Source organism: Anolis sagrei, chromosome 12, assembly GCF_037176765.1.
Source record: "Anolis sagrei isolate rAnoSag1 chromosome 12, rAnoSag1.mat, whole genome shotgun sequence".
Taxonomy (NCBI): domain Eukaryota; kingdom Metazoa; phylum Chordata; class Lepidosauria; order Squamata; family Dactyloidae; genus Anolis; species Anolis sagrei.
In genome coordinates, this window is record NC_090032.1 from 4,028,135 (window position 1) to 4,051,567 (window position 23,433).

Below are 23,433 nucleotides of genomic sequence, written 5' to 3' on the forward strand. Positions count from 1 at the left end.
CGTCCCACCGACTCACTTTTCTGTGGTCCCAATCTTTCCTTCCTACCCGACCCCCACAATGTGTGCATGGGACACCCATTGCTTTGGGTTCTCCCCATCCTCGCTTTGTGCCATTCATATCCAATGGGTTGCTCCATCCACGGCGACTGGCCTTTTCCCATGCCGACATGTTGCCTGGCCAAGCGAGCTCGTCTCTCGGCGAGAATTTGACAGCTTCCAAAGGCTTTGTCCACTTTCTCCTTTTTTTTCTTTTTGTCGTCGTCATTCTTGTCATCGTGGGTTTCTCCTGTGTTTTTGCTTTCTTTCTGTCATCGTCGGTGGCGTGTGCGTGTCTGTATTTCTAGTCGCTGAACAGCATCGTGGGGAGCGGGGGGCCCGTGGCCGGAGCCACGTGGAGACCCGAACCCCTCAGCTGTGGGCTCCACGGGAAGGGGGGGGGGTCGTCATCATTAGCATCACAGTATTAAAATAGGAGCCCCAATAAAATAGGTCATTTCTTGCGTCCACATTCCGCTCCCGATCTTTGCAATTTTTAGTGATTTTATTTTACATCTAACGGATTATTTTAGCAGAACCCTGAGTTAAAAGGGTTGGAGAGGGAAGGGAGCTGATTAAAGAATGATATTGGGAAGAGAGGTAGGAACCATCTTTGATTAATCGAGAGGAAGCCATTACCAATTCGATGCACCTTCCCTCTGCTTTGTCTACATTGACCTAATTTCATAGGGCCCCACATCAGCCCGAAAGGCGATACATTGAAGTAGACGAAGCCAAGGGCAAGTTTGCACTCCTTTTTCCTTGATGTCAACCAAGATTTCAGTAAATGTATCACATCAAGTCCCCGGATAAGGCCTTGGGTCCCTCCGCTGCCATCTTGGCTGCCCTCAGGGAGATGACAGAATGGCAGAAGGAGAGCTTTGAATGGTTTTTTTGGTGGATGCCTTGCTCTTGGGAGGCTTGGCTGCTGGAATCCCGGGGTGTCGAAGCCCATTCATTTCCCAAAAAGGGGGAGGGGGTCATCGAGAAATTTGGGGGTGTTCAATTTGTCTGGCTCTCTATAAATCCCACCACGTTGCCTGGCAGACATGGCTCCATTCCAACAGCCCAAACGTCTCCTTGAACCCAGGATTCCAGTATAACCATCCTCCTCTCTCTGCATGCCCTAGGCTGCCAGGCACTTCTCCCTCTGTTGTCCACTGTGGGAAGGAAAATATTTAATACAACCCATTTCTGTGTTCTCCTCTTCCTCTCTCTCTCTCTCCCTTCCCTTTTTTTCTTTCCATAGGTCTGGAGTTCAATGGAGGAGCAATGTTCCCCCGCCCCTTTGATTCTCTTCCCTTTCCCGCTCCCCGTTTCCCCCTCTCCCTGCTTTCTTCTTCCTTCCATAGGAAAGTGACTCACCCCCCGGAGTCAAGGGAGCTCGCCGCTTTCCTCACGGGCTCAAAGGTTTCTCGCCGCAATGGTCTTTTTTGTGAGAGTTGGGATTCGGAGTCGGATGGGCTTCACCATAACCTGCCACCGCCTCCCGTTGGATCCTGGCACTTTCCAAAACAACCGAGGTGCACTACATTGGGGCAACGAAGGAGCAACCTTTATCAATGAAAGCTCCAATTGAGATGCAAAGATCCTGTTTGGCACCACCTCACTTCCTTTCTCAGCAGAAGACCTTGGAAGGATGGGCCAATCCGAAGAGAACCCCAGTTACCATTGGGGTCCTCACTCTCGACTCCGTTGTTCCTTTGCACTACGTAACACGAACCGGGGATGCGGGGTTGCAACAACGCTACCAGTATGACTCTGGGTACAAACCGCTCTCGGGGTTTTGTGGCAAGTAATTTCCCCTCGGCCGTCCTAATCTCAAGGGGGGAATTGTTATCGACCAAGTTGTATCCGCTGTTGTAGGGAAGGGAGTATTTCAAAGAGAAAGGATCACAACTGAGATTGGAAAATGGAAGCAAGTGTTGACATATTTTTTGCCATTTCTCATCTGCTGCATCTACAGAGGGGTGACTGAATAATGCTGCTCCACAATCTTGTTTTGCTGACGTTCCTCCTCTTCTCCCAGATCTTTCAAATGGTCCTTTCCCAAACGTTCTCTCAGATGATCCAAATGATTCTTTCCCAAACTTCACTTCTTCAATCATAATAATAATAAACTTTATTTATACCCTGCCACCATCTCCCCAAAGGGGACTCGGGAGAGGCTTACACGAGGCCAACCCTTGTACCCAGAAAGCTACCTTTAGCTGAGTTGTCCCATAAGTCCACCCACATCCTCAGGGCTTCGGGTTGTGAGTCTCTCCCAGCTTCACCTCAAAATATCTAGGATGAAACCTGGGTACAGGACACAGGATAAATCCCACCTGTAACAAAACCCAATCATATTTCTCTGAGCTTACCCTCAATCCCGTAAAACCCTAGGATAGGGTGCCATAAGTCAGAAACGACTTGAAGGCCCACAACAAGACATGTCCCACCAACCCCAAAAGGACGACCTCCCAGTGAGCTTTTCTTTGCCCTCTTCTTTGGTGGGCAAAGAACAACCTTAGGGCAGAAAGTAGATTTCTCATATCAGATATGGATATATGAAGTCTCCTGTTCAAGATTGAGGTGTTCGCTTCTTGTGGACATAGAAAGACCTCAAAAGACTGTCAGGTAGACCTTCTCAAACATTCCCTTGGCCCAGTTTGGGACTATAGCTAGGGCTATAAAGTAACAAGAGACAGTGTTTCCTTTCCATCCATCATAGCAATTCCTTTGAGGAGTAACCCACAATAATTCAGTCTACCCATCCCAAGATGGAGAGAAGATCAGACAAGGCGGCCATCTCAGGATCTTGATGTTAAGCTGCGATAAAACCTGGGATTTGCTCTTTTTCTGGTTTAGCCAACCTTCCAATATTCACAAACTCATCTGATGGCCAACATAAAGTCCTCTGTGGCCAAGAGAACTGCAGAGCTCTCCTCTTGAACCTCCTCCTCACCGCTATGCCATTCCAAGGGGTCTACAAATGGCACCCCATCTTGGATGTACGCAATCCGAAGATGACCAAAACACGATTCCAACCCGTTCTGCTGTGGCTTGTGTTTCGGTTCAGATCCTCGTCCATTTTCTTCTCCCGTTGGGTGAGGAGGAATGGTCACCTGAGAAGATGTATCTCCACCAACTGTCATGCAATGCTTCCGTTCTGACTTTCGTGTGCTTAAATGGAGCTTAAAGGAAGTAAAAACCCACCCGAAGGGAGCGACGCAAGGCTACTCACCAAAACAACCAGACATTCGAATACAGGGTGTCCTGCCTGAAAACCTTAAAGAGTCGGAAGGCGGTATCGTTGATCAACCAAATACATCCTTTCTAGGCATTTTCTAGGTCCTCCGGCGCAACTCGGCTAAGAATCTTTCCTTTCAATAGGATTTGCTTATTCTCCACGATTTTGTGTCTCCACATCACGTCGGAGAACATAACGGGGGCCGCATTGTAATTCCTGGGACACGCTCGGAACTTAGCGGAAGTCCTTGAAAATCACTCTGAAACAGAGTGAATTGTCCACTTCCTGTCTCTGATTCCCATACCTTGCTCCACATATACGGGCCTTTCCTTGCCTATCCTTCCCTTTCCACACATACAAACAAACCCTCTTCAGGAACATCTTAGTGTGTGTTAAGATAATCCTCCAAACTCTGACCAATTGGCGGAGTCTAAGAAGCATGGAGAACCCTATGGTAGACCCTATGGAGACTTCTCCTCTTACAGTCCCCCGGATCCTTCCGGAAGACCCTTAAAATAAGCCCATTCCTATGGAGAACCCTATGGAGCGTTCTCCCCTTGCAGTCCCTCAGATCCTTCTAGAAGACCCTTAAAATAAACCCATTCCTATGGAGAACCCCATAGAGCCTTCTCCTCTTGCAGTCCCTCAGATCCTTCCACAAGACCCATAAAGAAAACCCATTCCTATGGAGAACTCCATGAACCCTATGGAGCCTTCTCCTCTTGCAGTCCCTCAGATCCTTCCAGAAGGCCCTTAAAGTAAGCCCATTCCTATGGAGAACCCCATGGAGAACCCTATGGAGCCTTCTCCTCTTACAGTCCCTCAGATCCTTGAAGTAAGCCCATTCCTAGGAGAACCCTATGGAGAACCCCATGAAGCCTTCTCCTCTTGCAGTCCCTCAGATCCTTCCAGAAGATCCTTAAAGTAAGCTCATTCCTATGGAGAACCCCATGGAGAACCCTATGGAGCCTTCTCCTCTTACAGTCCCTCAGACCCTTAAAATAAGCCCATTCCTAGGAGAACCCTATGGAGAACTCCATGGAGCCTTCTCCTCTTGTAGTCCCTCAGATCCTTCGGAAGACCCTTGAAATAAGCCCATTCCTATGGAGAACCCTATGGTAGACCCCATGGAGCCTTCTCCTCTTAAAGTCCCTCAGATCCTTCTGCACGACCCTTAAGTAAGCCCATTCTTAAGGAGAACCCTATAGAGCCTTCTCATCTTGCAGCCTCTCAGATCCTTTGGAAGACCCTTAAAATAAGCCCATTCCTATGGAGAACCCCATGGAGAACCCTATGGAGCCTTCTCCTCTTGCAGTCCCCCAGACCCTTCGGAAGACCCTTAAAATAAGCCCATTCCTAGGAGAACCCTAAGGAGAATCCTATGGAGCCTTCTCCTCTTGCAGTCCCCCAGACCCTTCCAGAAGACCCTTAAAATAAGTCCATTCCTTGGAGAACCATATGGAGAACCCTATGGAGCCTTCTCCCCTTACAGTCCCTCAGATCCTTCTAGAAGACCCTTAAATAATCCCATTCCTATGGAGAAGCCCATAGAGCCTTCTCCTCTTGCAGCCCCTCAGATCCTTCCACAAGCCCCTTAAAATAAGCCCATTCCTATGGAGAACCCCATGGAGAACCCTGTGGAGCCTTCTCCTCTTGCAGTCCCTCAGATCCTTTGGAAGACCCTTAAAATAAGCCCATTCCTAGGAGAACCCTAAGGAGAACCCTATGGAGACTTCTCCTCTTGCAGTCCCCCAAACCCTTCCAGAAGACCCTTAAGCCCATTCCTATGGAGAACCTTATGGAGCCTTCTCCTCTTGAAGTCCCCCAGATCCTCCTGCAAGACCCTTAAAGGAAGCCCATTCCTATGGAGAACTCTATGGAGAACCCTATGGAGACTTCTCCTCTTGCAATCCCCCGGATCCTTCTGCAAGACCCTTAAAACCGGATCCGTTCCTTCATTTACCTCGGTCCCCATAAGGCAACATCTCCCAACTTCCCGCCTCCGTCCCGTGAACTCCAAACCCGCAAAAAGCGCTCGGAAATCAAGGGTTGTATAACCGTAAAGAAAGAAAGACGGAAGGAAATATGTTTACAGTCTCTTTTGCTGATTCAGTACTTGTAAATAATTCCATTGCGATTAGCTGCAATTAAATTTTAAACAGGGGGGGAAACGGGGTTGAATCCATTGCTGTTTTCTGATTTTAGGGGGTTTTTACAAACTGTCTCTCTCTTTCTTTCATCCTCTATCCCTTCCTTCGACTCTCTCTCTCTTTTTAATTTTCCCTTCTTAGGGTGGGAGGGGGGTTTACTACGCGGTCGATTAATTTAGAAGGACAAAAGAAAAAGGCAAAAAAAAAAAGAGGAGGAGAAAAGAGATGAACTTTTAGTGCTGGGGATTTTAAAACAAATGAAGAGTTGCATTCTATGTTTCAGACGATATCAATGCTTAAGTTATTGATTATTTATTGCTGTTTACTTTTAATAATTTAAATTTTTTTCTGTCTAAATAAAAGAATTGAAAAGCCATGATTTGTCGATGTCGACTTTGGGAAGACCGGGTTTCGTAAGAAATGGGAACTTTTGGTTTCGGCTCCTTAATACAGTTTCTCTACCTATTTATCTATTTGTTTTTTGTGCATTGGCATATCTTTGTCCCTGACAGTTCAAAGAGATATCTAGGTATACCAGTCTAACACAGTGTTTCCCAACCTTCCGAATGCCACGACCCCTTCATACAGTTTCTCTACCTATTTATCTATCTGTTTTTGTGCATCGGCATATCTTTGTCCCTGACAGTTCAAAGAGATATCTAGGTATATCAGTCTAACACAGTGTTTCTCAACCTCCCGATAGCCATGACCCCTTCATACAGCTTATCTTTCTATCTATCTATCTATCGATCGATCCATCTAACCACCTATCCATCCGCCCATCCATCTCTATCTATCTATCTATCTATCTATCTATCTATCTATCTATCTACCTATCTATCTGTTTTTGTGTATTGGCATATCTTTGTCCCTGACAGTTCAAAGAGATATCTAGGTATACCAGTCTAACACAGCGTTTCTCAACCTCCCAAATGCCACAACTCCTTCATACAGCTTAACTATCTATCTATCTATCTACCTACCTACCTATTTATCTATTTGTTTTTGTGCACTGGCATATCTTTGTCCCTGACAGTTCAAAGAGATATCTAGGTATACCAGTCCAACACAGTGTTTCTCAACCTCCCAAATGCAGCAACCCCTTCATACAGCTTATCTACCTATTTATCTATTTGTTTTTGTGCATTGGCATATCTTTGTCCCTGACAGTTCAAAGAGATATCTAGGTACACCAGTCTAACACAGTGTTTCTCAACCTCCCGAATGCCATGATCCCTTCATACAGCTTATCTATCTATCTATCTATCTATCTATCTACCTACCTATCTATTTATCTGTTTTTGTGCATTGGCATATCTTTGTCCCTGACAGTTCAAAGAGATATCTAGGTATACCAGTCTAACACAGTGTTTCTCAACCTTCTGAATGCAGCGGCCCCTTAATACAGTGTATCTACCAATTTATCTATCTGTTTTGCCATGACCCCTTCATACAGCTTATCTATCTATCTATCTATCTATCTATCTATCTATCTGTCTGTTTTTGTGCATCGGCATAGCTTTGTCCCTGACAGTTCGAAGAGATATCTAGGTATACCAGGCTAACACAGTGTTTCTCAACCTCCCAAATGCCATGACCCCTTCATACAGCCTATCTATCTGTCTATCTATCTATCTATCTATCTGTTTTTGTCCATTGGCATATCTTTGTCCCTGACAGTTTGAAGAGATATATAGGTATACCAGTCTAACACAGTGTTTCTCAACCTTCCGAATACAGCGACCCCGTAATACAGTTTATCTACCTGTTTATCTATTTGTTTTTGTGCATTGGCGTATCTTTGTCCCTGATAGTTCAAAGAGATATCTAGGTATACCAGTCTAACTTAGTGTTTCTCAACCTTCCGAATACCGCGACCCATTAATACAGTTTATCTATCTGTCTCTCTGTCTGTTTTTGTGCACTGGCATATCTTTGTTCCTGTCAGTTCGAAGAGATATCTAGGCATACCAGTCTAACGCAGTGTTTCTCAACCTTCCGACTGCAGTGACCCCTTCATACAGTTTATCTACCTATTTATCTATCTGATTTTGTGCATTGGTGTATCTTTGTCCCTGACAGTTCAAAGAGATATCTAGGTATGCCAGTCTAACACAGTGTTTCTCAACCTCCCGAATGCAGCAACCCCTTTATACAGCTTATCTATCAATCAATCAATCAATCTATTTATCTGTTTTTGTGCATTGGCATATCTTTGTCCCTGACAGTTCAAAGAGATATCTAGGTATAACAGTCTAACACAGTGTTTTTTCAACCTTCCAAATGCAGCGACCCCGCCTCACCATTACTACACCCTTGCCTCGAAACCACGTGGCAACGAGATCGACTGGTTTTGAGAAACTCTGTTATAGTGCCGAGGCAATGGGGATATCAGGAGGTGAGGGGCTGATGACCAACAAAAGATTACGACTACCACATCAGCTCTAGATTATTAAATATGGTTTCCTGTGGGCGAGCAGATGGTGACCACTGGATGTCATATGTTCTGTATCAGGAACTAGAGCTGATGTGGTCTATCCAATGAAGTTTTCTGGTGTGAAAACTTCTCTCACCAAAGCTTTTCACACCAGGCCTCCACACACAAAGCCCTACGAACACTGGGGCCTTCTTATACTGAGGCAAACTAACACTGGAGCCTTCTCATACTGAGGCCTTCTCACACTGAGACATTTCTCATACTGAGGTGAGGCAAACCAGAGTCTTCTCATACTGAAGCCTTCTCATACTGAGGCCTTCTCAAACAGAGAAATCTCTCATACTGAGGAGAGGCAAACTAACACTGGAGCCTTCTCATACTGAGGCTTCTCTCATACTGAGGTGAGGCAAACTAACACTGGAGCCTTCTCATACTGAGGCTTCTCTCATACTGAAGTGAGGCAAACTAACACTGGAGCCATCTCGTACTGAGGCCTTTTCACACAGAGACATCTCTTATACTGAGGAGTGGCAAACTAACACTGGAGCCTTCTCGTACTGAGGCCTTCTCATTCTGAGGCTTCTCTCATACTGAGGAGAGGCAAACTAACACTGAAGCTGTCTCGTACTGAGGCCTTCTCATACTGAGGCTTCTCTCATACTGAGGTGAGGCAAACTACCACTGGAGTCTTCTCATACGGAGTCCTTCTCATACCAAGCACCCCAAATAAACAAACCAAATCTAAAGTTGACCAAAAACTGATTCATGACCCTTTTGGTACCAATGCTGGGGAGTGGTCCCTGGTCAAAAAAAGGTTGGGAACCATTCCTTTATCTCAAAGTGCTTCAGATATTTTATTGCGTCTTGCCCTGACCATGACACGATGAGAGACAGCCCAAGGATGTTCCCCATTGTAAAACCCCCTTCCCCATGGGAACTGCTCATGGCCTGAGTTTGCCTTTGCCACAACATCAAATTTCCCAAATTGTTCTCCAAGTTTCAAAGGTTCGGTATTGTCAAACTGGCTTCGGAAATAGCAGGAAATGGGTTTGCTTCCACGAGTTGAGACAGGCGCCCAAGAGAACCAAGGCGATGCATTCTGGGGAACGTCTTGAGACTGAAGGCCATGATAGAAGGAAAAAACCAAGCTTCCGATTCTGGAATGGGAATGAAAAGTAGGTATCGCTTCAGACTCTTTGTCGATCGGAGTCTGGAAAAGTTACTGACCATGCTGGCTGGGGGATCCTGAGTCCCAAGAAATAACTTTTCCAAACTCAGTTGGGTAATATTGGCCAGAAAAGTTACTGACCATGCTGGCTGGGGGATCCTGGGTCCCAAAAAGTAACTTTTCAAACTCAGCTGGGTAATACTGGTGAATACGGAAAAGTAGGTATCACTTCTCTCGATCCGAGTTCAGACTCTTGTCGACAAGAGTCTGGAAAAGTTACTGATAATCCTGGCTGGGGGATTCTGGGTCCCAAAAAGTAACTTTTCCAAACTCAGCTGGGTAATACTGGTGGATACGGAAAAGTAGGTATCACTTATCTCGATCGGACTTCAGACTTGTCGATCGGAGTCTGGAAAAGTTACTGATAATCCTGGTTGGAGGATCCTGGGGACCAAAAAGTAACTTTTCCAAACTCAGCTGGGTAATATTGGTGGATAAGGAAAAGTCTGGAAAAGATACTAACAATGCTGGCTGGGGGATTGTGGATACCAAAAAGTAACTTTCCCAAACTCAGCTGGGTAATATTAGTGGATATGGAGAAGTCCAGAAAAGTTACTAACCATGCTGGCTGGGGGAATACTGGGTCCCAAAGAGTAACTCTTCCAAACGCAGCTGGGTAAAACTGGTGGATACGGAAAAGTAGGTATCACTTCTCTCATCTGAGTTCAGACTCTTGTCGATAAGAGTCTGGAAAAGTTACTGAAAATCCTAGCTGGGGGATCCTGGGTACCAAAAAGTAACTTTTCCAAACTCAGCTGGGTAATACTGGTGGATAAGGAAAAGTCCGGAATAGTTACTGACCATGCTGGCTGGGGGATCCTGGGTCCCAAAAAGTAACTTTTCTAAACTCAGCTGGGTAATACTGGTAGATACGGAAAAGTAAGTATCCTCTCGATCTGAGTTCAGACTCTTGTCGATCGGAGACTGGAAAAGTTACTGATAATCCTGGCTGGGGGATTCTGGGTCCCAAAAAGTAACTTTTCCAAATTCAACTGGGTCATACTGGTGGATACAGAAAAGTAGGTGTCACTTTTCTTGATCGGAGTTCAGACTCTTGTCGATCGGAGTACGAAAAAGTTAGACCATGTTGGCTGGGGGATCCCAGGTCCCAAAAAGTAACTTTTCCAAACTCAGCTGGGTAGTACAAGGGGATACGGAAAAGTAGGGGCGCTCACAGGAAGTCCTTAGTAATGGCCTCCGCGAAGTTGGGGGCGGCCATGAGGATGCCGATGGAGCAGACGATGTGGACGAGGACGAAGGTGACGAGGCAGAGCCGGTCCACGACGGCCGCCGCGAACTTCCACTGGCTGCAGGCGGCCTGCGCCGCGTCCCGGCCCCGGAAACACCGGGCAACGTAGCGCAGCTCCTCCAGGATGCGGCCCAGTTCGGGGCTGGAGAGCAGCTCCTCCGGGGTGGAGGCCTGGAGCTCCGGGGAGGGTAAGAAGGGCCGGGGGACCTCGGGGGGCTTGGCGGGGAAGGGGCCCCCATACGCCAGACCCCCATTGGCCACGGGGAGTGCTGGGGCGGGCTGCGGGATCGGCGTGCCTCCGCCGTCGCTGCTCTCCGAACTGCAGCTCAGGAGGCTCGGGGTGCAATGGGGCCGCCCCACAGGCTCCTCCCCCGGTTGGCGCATGCGCAGCAACCAGGCGCCCCACCGCAGCACCACCACCTGCACCTTTGCGGAAAGGAGAGAGAGAAAGAGAAGCAGATACAGACGGAAGGAAACGGGAACTCCGTTCGCTAGGGGAGGAGGAGAGGAAACAGCATACGCACACACACACACATATATTATAATAATATAATGTAATATAATAGATTGTATATACATATAATATTTATAATATAATGTAATATAATATTATAATGTAATATAATATATAATATAATAATACGATACTATAATTACATATTTATATTACATGTAATATTACTAATATAATATAATAGTAATTATAATATTATAATGTAATATAATATAATAGTATATTATAATATTATAATGGAATATAATATATAATATAATAATACAATACTATAATTACATATTTATATTACATGTAATATTACTAATATAATATAATAGTATAATATTATAATGTAATATAATATAATAATATGATACTATAATTACATATTTATATTACATGTAATATTACTAATAATAATACAATATAATGGTGTAGTACAATATAGTAATATTTAATACTAATATTGTACTATGTTAAATAATATAATATATTGTATGTATATATATATCTTGTAAGCCGCTCTGAGTCCCCTTTGGGGTGAGAAGGGCGGCATATAAATACCGTATGTATATATATCATTTGCATGGTGAGTTAGGAGGAATACACACAGACACATATATTATAATATAATGTAATATAATATATTGTATATACATATAATATTTATAATATAATGTAATATTAAAATGTAATATAATACATTATATTATAATATATTATAATATAATATATTATAATATAATATATTATAATATAATATATAATATAGTATAATACGATACTATAATTATATATTTATATTACATGTAATATTATTAATAATATTACAATATAACGGTGTAGTACAATATAGTAATATTTAATACTAATATTGTACTATGTTAATAATATAATATATTGTATGTATATATATATCTTGTAAGCCGCTCTGAGTCCCCTTTGGGGTGAGAAGGGCGGCATATAAATACCGTATGTATATATATCATTTGCATGGTGAGTTAGGAGGAATACACACAGACACATATATTATAATATAATGTAATATAATATATTGTATATACATATAATATTTATAATATAATGTAATATTAAAATGTAATATAATACATTATATTATAATATATTATAATATAATATATTATAATATAATATATTATAATATAATATATAATATAGTATAATACGATACTATAATTATATATTTATATTACATGTAATATTATTAATAATATTACAATATAACGGTGTAGTACAATATAGTAATATTTAATACTAATATTGTACTATGTTAATAATATAATATATTGTATGTATATATATATCTTGTAAGCCGCTCTGAGTCCCCTTTGGGGTGAGAAGGGCGGCATATAAATACCGTATGTATATATATCATTTGCATGGTGAGTTAGGAGGAATACACACAGACACATATATTATAATATAATGTAATATAATATATTGTATATACATATAATATTTATAATATAATGTAATATTAAAATGTAATATAATACATTATAATACATTATATTATAATATATTATAATATAATATATTATAATATAATATAATATATTATAATATAATATATAATATATAATATAGTATAATACGATACTATAATTATATATTTATATTACATGTAATAGTACTAATAATATTACAATATAATGGTGTAGTACAATATAGTAATATTTAATACTAATATTGTACTATGTTAAATAATATAATATATTGTATGTATATATATCTTGTAAGCCGCTCTGAGTCCCCTTTGGGGTGAGAAGGGCGGCATAGAAATGCCGTATGTATATATATGAGAATCATTTACATGGTGAGTTAGGAAGAATACACACACACATATATATATATGGCATGGGCATATATGGTTCCAAATTGGCTTACGAAACTAGGGGGCGCTGGTGCTTTGCTTCTAAAGTCTTGCTAAAGTTCTGGGGGTGAAAATTTCAGAACTCTAACAAAACTTTCGAAATTTCGCTAGAAATTTCATAAAGGGACATGTCCAAGAGGCCTGACAATGTCCTCCACCAACACCACACTGCCCACCACCCAAGGGAAGGCTTTCATTCCTCCACCACAGACATCCCAGTGTTCCTGACTCTCTCCATTGGTGTGGAAGGCTTTCATAAAGGGACATGTCCAAGAGCCCTGACAATGTCCTCCACCAACACCACACTGCCCACCACCCAAGGGAAGGCTTTCATTCCAAGAGAAGGCTTTCATTCCTCCACCAGACATCCCAGTTTTCCTGACTCTCTCCATTGGTGTGGAAGGCTTTCATAAAGGGACATGTCCAAGAGCCCTGACAATGTCCTCCACCAACACCACACTGCCCACCACCCAAGGGAAGGCTTTCATTCCAAGAGAAGGCTTTCATTCCTCCACCAGACATCCCAGTGTTCCTGACTCTCTCCATTGGTGTGGAAGGCTTTCATAAAGGGACATGTCCAAGAGCCCTGACAATGTCCTCCACCAACACCACACTGCCCACCACCCAAGGGAAGGCTTTCATTCCAAGAGAAGGCTTTCATTCCTCCACCAGACATCCCAGTGTTCCTGACTCTCTCCATTGGTGTGGAAGGCTTTCATAAAGGGACATGTCCAAGAGCCCTGACAATGTCCTCCACCAACACCACACTGCCCACCACCCAAGGGAAGGCTTTCATTCCAAGAGAAGGCTTTCATTCCTCCACCAGACATCCCAGTGTTCCTGACTCTCTCCATTGGTGTGGAAGGCTTTCATAAAGGGACATGTCCAAGAGCCCTGACAATGTCCTCCACCAACACCACACTGCCCACCACCCAAGGGAAGGCTTTCATTCCAAGAGAAGGCTTTCATTCCTCCACCAGACATCCCAGTGTTCCTGACTCTCTCCATTGGTGTGGAAGGCTTTCATAAAGGGACATGTCCAAGAGCCCTGACAATGTCCACCACCAACACCACACTGCCCACCACCCAAGGGAAGGCTTTCATTTCAAGGGAAGGCTTTCGTTCCTCCACCACAGATATCCCAGTGTTCCTGACTCTCTCCATTGGTGTGGAAGGCTTTCATAAAGGGACATGTCCAAGAGCCCTGACAATGTCCTCCACCAACACCACACTGCCCACCACCCAAGGGAAGGCTTTCATTCCAAGAGAAGGCTTTCATTCCTCCACCAGACATCCCAGTGTTCCTGACTCTCTCCATTGGTGTGGAAGGCTTTCATAAAGGGACATGTCCAAGAGCCCTGACAATGTCCTCCACCAACACCACACTGCCCACCACCCAAGGGAAGGCTTTCATTCCAAGAGAAGGCTTTCATTCCTCCACCAGACATCCCAGTTTTCCTGACTCTCTCCATTGGTGTGGAAGGCTTTCATAAAGGGACATGTCCAAGAGCCCTGACAATGTCCACCACCAACACCACACTGCCCACCACCCAAGGGAAGGCTTTCATTTCAAGGGAAGGCTTTCGTTCCTCCACCACAGATATCCCAGTGTTCCTGACTCTCTCCATTGGTGTGGAAGGCTTTCATAAAGGGACATGTCCAAGAGGCCTGACAATGTCCTCCATCAACACACCACACTGCCCACCACCCAAGGGAAGGCTTTCATTTTAAGGGAAGACTTTCATCCCTCCACCACAGACATCCCAGTGTTCCTGACTCTCTCCATTGGTGTAGAAGGCTTTCATAAAGGGACATGTCCAAGAGGCCTGACAATGTCCTCCACCAACACCACACTGCCCACCACCCAAGGGAAGGCTTTCATTTCAAGGGAAGACTTTCGTCCCTCCACCACAGACATCCCAGTGTTCCTGACTCTCTCCATTGGTGTAGAAGGCTTTCATAAAGGGACATGTCCAAGAGGCCTGACAATGTCCTCCACCAACACCACACTGCCCACCACCCAAGGGAAGGCTTTCATTCCAAGGGAAGACTTTCATTCCTCCACCACAGACATCCCAGTGTTCCTGACTCTCTCCATTGGTGTGGAAGGCTTTCATAAAGGGACATGTCCAAGAGCCCTGACAATGTCCTCCACCAACATCACACTGCCCACCACCAAGGGAAGGCTTTCATTCCTCCACCACAGACATCCCAGTATTCCTGACTCTCTCCATTGGTGTGGAAGGCTTTCATAAAGGGACGTGTCCAAGAGCCCTGACAATGTCCTCCGCTAACACCACACTGCCCACCACCCAAGGGAAAGCTTTCATTCCAAGGAAAGGCTTTCATTCCTCCACCACAGACATCCCAGTGTTCCTGACTCTCTCCATTGGTGTGGCTGGCTTTCATAAAGGGACCATATGTTTCCCCTGGTTTTGCGACCTCCAAGGGGACTTACCCATCGGGGCATGCAACCGCCGTCGGGGTCGTGGTGGTGATACTGGAGGACGAAGACGGTGGCCACCACCGAGAGGGCCACCATAGTCATGGTCATGACGAAGTATTGCCCTGAAGCGGGGACAGAGAGACAATCATTACCACAAATGATTTTGTTGAAGGTTTTCATGGCTGGAACCACTGAGTTGTCGGTTTTTCAGGATGTATGGCCATGTTCTAGAAGCATTCTCTCCTGACGTTTCGCCTGCATCTGTGGCAAGCTATATACCTCCATGAGGAGTGTGGGCGGGGCTTCTACCAAAATGTATCTTAGAGTTCTAGAAGATTCCGAACTGACTGCGCAGGCGCAGGAAATACCATATATGCAATTTCACAGAGACCACGACCCTGATGTTCACAAGCATTCGTGTAATGGCACACGGATAACTCAGTTGTTAAACTGATAAACCATGTCTTTGAACTGTCAGGGACAAAGACATGCCACTGCACAAAAATATATATACTTGGCTAGCAGAGTCTTGAAAATGTTTCTCTGAAGTTCTTCCACGCACCCCAAACGCACCACGTACCTATCAGTGGGATGGAATCTGAAGTGGCGGGCATGACCTCTGCGACCAGTAGCATGAAGACGGTGAGCGATAGGAGGACGGTGATCCCTGAGAGAAGAAGCAGAGACACGGGGGAGGTTACTTGGATGCAATTTCATTTAATTACCCTGTAACCTACAGTAAGGAACCCTACATCCTCAGGAGATATATTTCTGGATACCCACTCTACGTCCTGGTTTAGTTTGGAGGAGGACGATGGGACTTGCAGTAGTTTCACTCATTTCTTGAGACCACTGTGACCCACACCAATGACTGATCAAGAGCAAACTTGGCACACAGAGGCCCCATCGAGAACAAAACTTGGCACACAGAGGCCCCATGACCCACTCAACTTTCTGGTGCAGTTTGGGGGAGGATGGACTATGGAGGATGGGACATGTAGTACTTTCAATCACTTCCAGAGACTACTGCGAACCTCATCCATTGACCGATAAAGACCAAACTTGACAGACAGAGGCCCCATGACCCACTCAACATTCTGGTGCGGGTTGAGGGAGGATGGACCACAGAAGATGGGACATGTAGTACCTTCACTCACTCCCAGAGACCACTGCAACCCACATCAATGACAGATCAAGACCAAACTTGGCACACAGAGGCCCCGTGACCCACTCAACATTCTGGTGCAGTTTGGGGGAGGATGGACCACAGAAGATGGGACATGTAGTACCTCCACTCACTCCCAGAGACCATTGCAACCCACACCAAGGACTGATCAAGAGCAAACTTGGCACACAGAGGCCCCATGACCCACTCAACATTCTAGTGCAGTTTGGGGGAGGATGGACTATGGAGGATGGGACATGTAGTACCTTCACTCACTTCCAGAGACCACTGCGAACCTCATCCATTGACCAATAAGGACCAAACTTGGCATACAGAGCCCCCATGACCCATTCTACATTTTGGTGCAGTTTGAAGGAGGACGGACCATAGGTGATGGGACTTGCAGTACCTTCACTCACTTCCAGAGACCACTGTGACCCTCATCCAGTGACCGATAAAGTCCAAACTTGGCACACAGAGTCCCCATGACCCACTCTACATCCTGGCACAGTTTGGAGGAGGACGGACCACAAATGATGGGACTTGCGGTACTTTCAGTCACTTCCTGAGACCACTGCAACCCACACCAATGACTGATCAAGAGCAAACTTGGCACACAGAGCCCTCATGACCCACTCTACGTCCGGATGGGGTTTGTGGGCCAATGGCCTAGTTTCTAACTTCATCTCAGACTTTCTGTTTTTCCTCCACCACAGACATCCCAGTGTTCCTGACACTCTCCATTGGTAGAATTTGCATGACCCTCATTAGCCCACTGCCTCTCCCTTAACACTTTCCTATTCTTTTCTATGACACACAGCAAACCGCGTTATACACTCCCCACTCGCCTAGTTTCTAACTTCATCCCAGATTTTCTGTTTTTCCTCCACCACAGACATCCCAGTGTTCCTGACTCTCCATTGGTGTGGAATTTGCATGAACCCCACCCACTGCCTCTCTCTTTACCCTTTCCTATTATTTTCTATGGCAAACAACAAGCAGGCATATACATCCTACTTGCCTAGTTTCTAACAGACCTCACAACCTCTGAGGATGCCTGCCATAGATGTGGGGGAAACATCAGGAGAGAATGCTTCCCAAACATGGCCGGACAGCCTGTAAAACTCACATCAACCCAGTGAGTCCAACCATCAAAGCCTTTGACAATACATTAAAACATAGTAAACAAGATAAACAAGAGCCAATCTGTCTACAAAAAGGTAATCCTCGAAATTTCTCCCGTTACTCGGGCTCATAACGTCAAAGCGGAAGCACTGCCTTTCTCATTCCTGAAACTCCCAATGAGGTTTTGCGCCACTCACCCAGAGAAATCTTCTCCCCGGAGTCGGCCGGCAAAAGGAAGACGAGGAACGTCATGGCAGACAGCAGCAAGCAGGGAACGAGCATGTTGAGTGCGTAGTAAAGCGTCCGCCGGCGCATCGTCACTGCAAAGGTGACGTCCAGGTAGGGCTCCCGGCAACATTCATAGAAGACTTTGTTCTGAGTGCCTGGAACACCTGCAAGGATTGGGAAGAGACGACACCGCTATGAATGGGGTTCAGCTCTCTTTTTGTGAAAGCAACCAAACCCTGGCAATTACAAATCGATGCTCCTCTCCCTTTTTGTCTCAACTTCCTTTCTGGACTGTGAGAGGAAAGGCAACTCCTCTTACCTTTATAGAGGTCTAGCCCAGCTGTCACTGGGACTGCTGCTTGCCTACTTTCTCCCTTACCCAGCTCTGAGAAGGTCTACCTCAAAATGTCTCCCATAGTCCATTCTGGCAAAATAATTACCTCACAAACAAAGCTGGAAGGCTTTAATTCAAAAGCATGCATTAGGGAACACAACAAAATTCCAACTGCCAGTTCATTTCCCTCACAAAATTCCAATTGCCAGTTCATTTCCCTCACCAAATTCCAACTGCCAGTTCATTTCCCTCACAAAATTCCAATTGCCAGTTCATTTCCCTCACCAAATTCCAACTGCCAGTTCATTTCCCTCACAAAATTCCAATTGCCAGTTCATTTCCCTCACAACATTCCAGCTGCTAGTTCATTTCCCTCACAAAATTCCAATTGCCAGTTCATTTCCCTCACAAAATTCCAACTGCCAGTTCATTTCCCTCACAAAATTCCAACTGCCAGTTCATTTCCCCTATCCTTCACACTGGTCCCTCCCCTTCATTGCTCCTGTTTCCATGGCAACTCTCGCCCTTGTTTCAAATACAGTAGAGTCTCATCCAACATAGTCGGGCCAGCAGAACGTTGGATAAGCAAAAATGTTGGAGGGATTAAGGAAAAGCCTATTAAATGTCAAATTACATTATGATTACAATATCATTTTACAAATTAAGCACCAAAACACCATGTTTTACAACAAATCAACAGAAAAAGAGGTTCAATACATGGTAGCGTTATGTAGCAATACATTAGGGAACGCAACAAAATTCCAACTGCCAGTTTATTTCCCTCACCAAATTCCAACTGCCAGTTCATTTCCCTCATAAAATTCCAACTGCCAGTTCATTTCCCCTATCCTTCACACTGGCCCTCCCCTTCATTGCTCCTGTTTTCATGGCAACTCTCACCTTTGTTTCAAATGTAATAGACTCTCACTTATCCAACACAGTCGGGCCAGCAGAATGTTGGATAAGCGAAAATGTTGGAGGGATGTCAAATTACATTATGATTACATTATCATTTTACAAATTAAACACCAAAACATCATGTTTTACAACAAATCAACAGAAAAAGAGGTTCAATACATGGTAATGTTATGTAGCAATGCATTAGAGAACACAACAAAATTCCAACTGCCAATTTACTTCCATCACAAAATTCCAGCTGCCAGTTCATTTCCCTCACAAAATTACAAGGGCCAGTTCAATATACGGTAACGTTATGTAGCAATGCATTAGGGAATGCAACAAAATTCCAACTGCCAGTTCATTTCCCTCACAAAATTCCAACTGCCAGTTCAATAAATGGTAACGTTATGTAGCAGTGCATTAGGGAACACAACAAATTTACAAATTTAGCACCAAAACAGACAAGGGCACACTGGACTCCGCTAGATAATACAGAATGTTGGATGAGCGAAGGTCGGATAAGTGAGACTCTACTGTTTACACAGGCCGTAAATAAGGCATGGCCTAATTTCCTGGCTTCACACAAAACCAGGAAATGAGGTCACGACACACATGTCTTTCTGGCAATGGTGGGCAGGCAGAACTAATGCAGTTCGATACCACTTGAACTGCTGTGGGCTCAATGCTAAACCATCATGGGAGTTGTAGTTTGAGGCAGAGAAGGATAAACAAGAACTCCCAGCATCCATAGTACGGGGCCACAGCGGTTCAAAGCAGCGCCCCGCTAGGATTGCTTACCCACAAGGTCCCACTCGCCGTTGGCCACGTAGCCAGAGGTGTCCGACTCCATCATGCGCAGGTCGAGGAGCCACCCGTCGTAGGTCCAGGAGCCAAACTTGAGGTCGCACTTCTGGGTGTCGAAGGGGAACCAGCGCACGTCGATCCGACAGGTGCTTTTCAGGATGCCTTCCAAAGGAGGGAGGAAACAGACCCCCCAAAAATGAGCAGAGAGCACTTCAAAACATTTACACAAATCTTCAGGAACTGCCAGAACGAACAGAGAGTTTCATCTATGCTTACAATCATGCCATCACCACTCAAGCAGAAACCTTTGAAAGAGTTGAACAGAAGCTTTAGGTGCTCTTACTGCCTATTACGGGGAAAACCAACTGAGCAGAAGGCACTTCAAACATTGACACAAATGAGAAGCCATTGCCAGAAGGGACAGAGAGTTTCATATACGCCGACGATCATGCCATCACCGCTCAAGCAGAAACCTTTGAAAGAGTTGAACAGAAGCTTTAGGTGCTCTTACTGCCTATTACGGGGAAAACCAACTGAGCAGAAGGCACTTCAAACATTGACACAAATGAGAAGCCATTGCCAGAAGGGACAGAGAGTTTTATATACGCCGACGATCATGCCATCACCGCTCAAGCAGAAACCTTTGAAAGAGTTGAACAGAAGCTTTAGGTGCTCTTACTGCCTATTACGGGGAAAACCAACTGAGCAGAAGGCACTTCAAACATTGACACAAATGAGAAGCCATTGCCAGAAGGGACAGAGAGTTTCATATACGCCGACGATCATGCCATCACCGCTCAAGCAGAAACCTTTGAAAGAGTTGAACAGAAGCTTTAGGTGCTCTTACTGCCTATTACGGGGAAAACCAACTGAGCAGAAGGCACTTCAAACATTGACACAAATGAGAAGCCATTGCCAGAAGGGACAGAGAGTTTCATATACGCCGACGATCATGCCATCACCGCTCAAGCAGAAACCTTTGAAAGAGTTGAACAGAAGCTTTAGGTGCTCTTACTGCCTATTACGGGGAAAACCAACTGAGCAGAAGGCACTTCAAACATTGACACAAATGAGAAGCCATTGCCAGAAGGGACAGAGAGTTTCATATACGCCGACGATCATGCCATCACCGCTCAAGCAGAAACCTTTGAAAGAGTTGAACAGAAGCTTTAGGTGCTCTTACTGCCTATTACGGGGAAAACCAACTGAGCAGAAGGCACTTCAAACATTGACACAAATGAGAAGCCATTGCCAGAAGGGACAGAGAGTTTCATATACGCCGACGATCATGCCATCACCGCTCAAGCAGAAACCTTTGAAAGAGTTGAACAGAAGCTTTAGGTGCTCTTACTGCCTATTACGGGGAAAACCAACTGAGCAGAAGGCACTTCAAACATTGACACAAATGAGAAGCCATTGCCAGAAGGGACAGAGAGTTTCATATACGCCGACGATCATGCCATCACCGCTCAAGCAGAAACCTTTGAAAGAGTTGAACAGAAGCTTTAGGTGCTCTTACTGCCTATTACGGGGAAAACCAACTGAGCAGAAGGCACTTCAAACATTGACACAAATGAGAAGCCATTGCCAGAAGGGACAGAGAGTTTCATATACGCCGACGATCATGCCATCACCGCTCAAGCAGAAACCTTTGAAAGAGTTGAACAGAAGCTTTAGGTGCTCTTACTGCCTATTACGGGGAAAACCAACTGAGCAGAAGGCACTTCAAACATTGACACAAATGAGAAGCCATTGCCAGAAGGGACAGAGAGTTTCATATACGCCGACGATCATGCCATCACCGCTCAAGCAGAAACCTTTGAAAGAGTTGAACAGAAGCTTTAGGTGCTCTTACTGCCTATTACGGGGAAAACCAACTGAGCAGAAGGCACTTCAAACATTGACACAAATGAGAAGCCATTGCCAGAAGGGACAGAGAGTTTTATATACGCCGACGATCATGCCATCACCGCTCAAGCAGAAACCTTTGAAAGAGTTGAACAGAAGCTTTAGGTGCTCTTACTGCCTATTACGGGGAAAACCAACTGAGCAGAAGGCACTTCAAACATTGACACAAATGAGAAGCCATTGCCAGAAGGGACAGAGAGTTTCATATACGCCGACGATCATGCCATCACCGCTCAAGCAGAAACCTTTGAAAGAGTTGAACAGAAGCTTTAGGTGCTCTTACTGCCTATTACGGGGAAAACCAACTGAGCAGAAGGCACTTCAAACATTGACACAAATGAGAAGCCATTGCCAGAAGGGACAGAGAGTTTCATATACGCCGACGATCATGCCATCACCGCTCAAGCAGAAACCTTTGAAAGAGTTGAACAGAAGCTTTAGGTGCTCTTACTGCCTATTACGGGGAAAACCAACTGAGCAGAAGGCACTTCAAACATTGACACAAATGAGAAGCCATTGCCAGAAGGGACAGAGAGTTTCATATACGCCGACGATCATGCCATCACCGCTCAAGCAGAAACCTTTGAAAGAGTTGAACAGAAGCTTTAGGTGCTCTTACTGCCTATTACGGGGAAAACCAACTGAGCAGAAGGCACTTCAAACATTGACACAATGAGAAGCCATTGCCAGAAGGGACAGAGAGTTTCATATACGCCGACGATCATGCCATCACCGCTCAAGCAGAAACCTTTGAAAGAGTTGAACAGAAGCTTTAGGTGCTCTTACTGCCTATTACGGGAAAACCAACTGAGGCAGAAGGCACTTCAAACATTGACACAATGAGAAGCCATTGCCAGAAGGGACAGAGAGTTTATCATATACGCCGACGATCATGCCATCACCGCTCAAGCAGAAACCTTTGAAAGAGTTGAACAGAAGCTTTAGGTGCTCTTACTGCCTATTACGGGGAAAACCAACTGAGCAGAAGGCACTTCAAACATTGACACAAATGAGAAGCCATTGCCAGAAGGGACAGAGAGTTTCATATACGCCGACGATCATGCCATCACCGCTCAAGCAGAAACCTTTGAAAGAGTTGAACAGAAGCTTTAGGTGCTCTTACTGCCTATTACGGGGAAAACCAACTGAGCAGAAGGCACTTCAAACATTGACACAAATGAGAAGCCATTGCCAGAAGGGACAGAGAGTTTCATATACGCCGACGATCATGCCATCACCGCTCAAGCAGAAACCTTTGAAAGAGTTGAACAGAAGCTTTAGGTGCTCTTACTGCCTATTACGGGGAAAACCAACTGAGCAGAAGGCACTTCAAACATTGACACAAATGAGAAGCCATTGCCAGAAGGGACAGAGAGTTTCATATACGCCGACGATCATGCCATCACCGCTCAAGCAGAAACCTTTGAAAGAGTTGAACAGAAGCTTTAGGTGCTCTTACTGCCTATTACGGGGAAACCAACTGAGCAGAAGGCACTTCAAACATTGACACAAATGAGAAGCCATTGCCAGAAGGGACAGAGAGTTTTATATACGCCGACGATCATGCCATCACCGCTCAAGCAGAAACCTTTGAAAGAGTTGAACAGAAGCTTTAGGTGCCTCTTACTGCCTATTACGGGGAAAACCAACTGAGCAGAAGGCACTTCAAACATTGACACAAATGAGAAGCCATTGCCAGAAGGGACAGAGAGTTTCATATACGCCGACGATCATGCCATCACCGCTCAAGCAGAAACCTTTGAAAGAGTTGAACAGAAGCTTTAGGTGCTCTTACTGCCTA

At 44.9% G+C, this 23,433-nt stretch overlaps 2 protein-coding genes across 7 annotated transcripts in view; one reads left to right on the plus strand and one right to left on the minus strand.

Moving 5' to 3' along the window:
* LOC132764206 (CUGBP Elav-like family member 3-A) overlaps positions 1 to 5,794 on the plus strand; it is a 74,937-nt gene extending 69,143 nt beyond the window's left edge. For all 4 annotated transcript variants that reach the window (XM_067472324.1, XM_067472327.1, XM_067472326.1 and 1 more), the window contains one exon: positions 1,286 to 5,794. The gene's annotated coding sequence lies outside the window, so the exon portion shown is untranslated. The remainder of the gene's footprint in view (positions 1 to 1,285) is intronic.
* The window catches only part of LOC132764205 (neuronal acetylcholine receptor subunit alpha-7-like), a 39,502-nt gene that overhangs the window by 2,249 nt on the left and 13,820 nt on the right, over positions 1 to 23,433 (minus strand). Inside the window, exons 6-10 of one of the 3 annotated variants that reach the window (XM_060758090.2) lie at positions 19,719 to 19,886; positions 17,656 to 17,850; positions 15,749 to 15,835; positions 15,181 to 15,290; positions 8,685 to 10,752 (exon numbers count right to left, since the gene is read on the minus strand). In XM_060758090.2, the coding sequence (XP_060614073.2) occupies positions 10,255 to 10,752; positions 15,181 to 15,290; positions 15,749 to 15,835; positions 17,656 to 17,850; positions 19,719 to 19,886 (1,058 nt within the window). In that variant the 3' untranslated portion in view covers positions 8,685 to 10,254. Of the gene's footprint in view, positions 1 to 8,684; positions 10,759 to 15,180; positions 15,291 to 15,748; positions 15,836 to 17,655; positions 17,851 to 19,718; positions 19,887 to 23,433 lie in introns of those variants that run through there. The other 2 variants (XM_060758089.2, XM_067472323.1) reach the window with 2 other exon arrangements.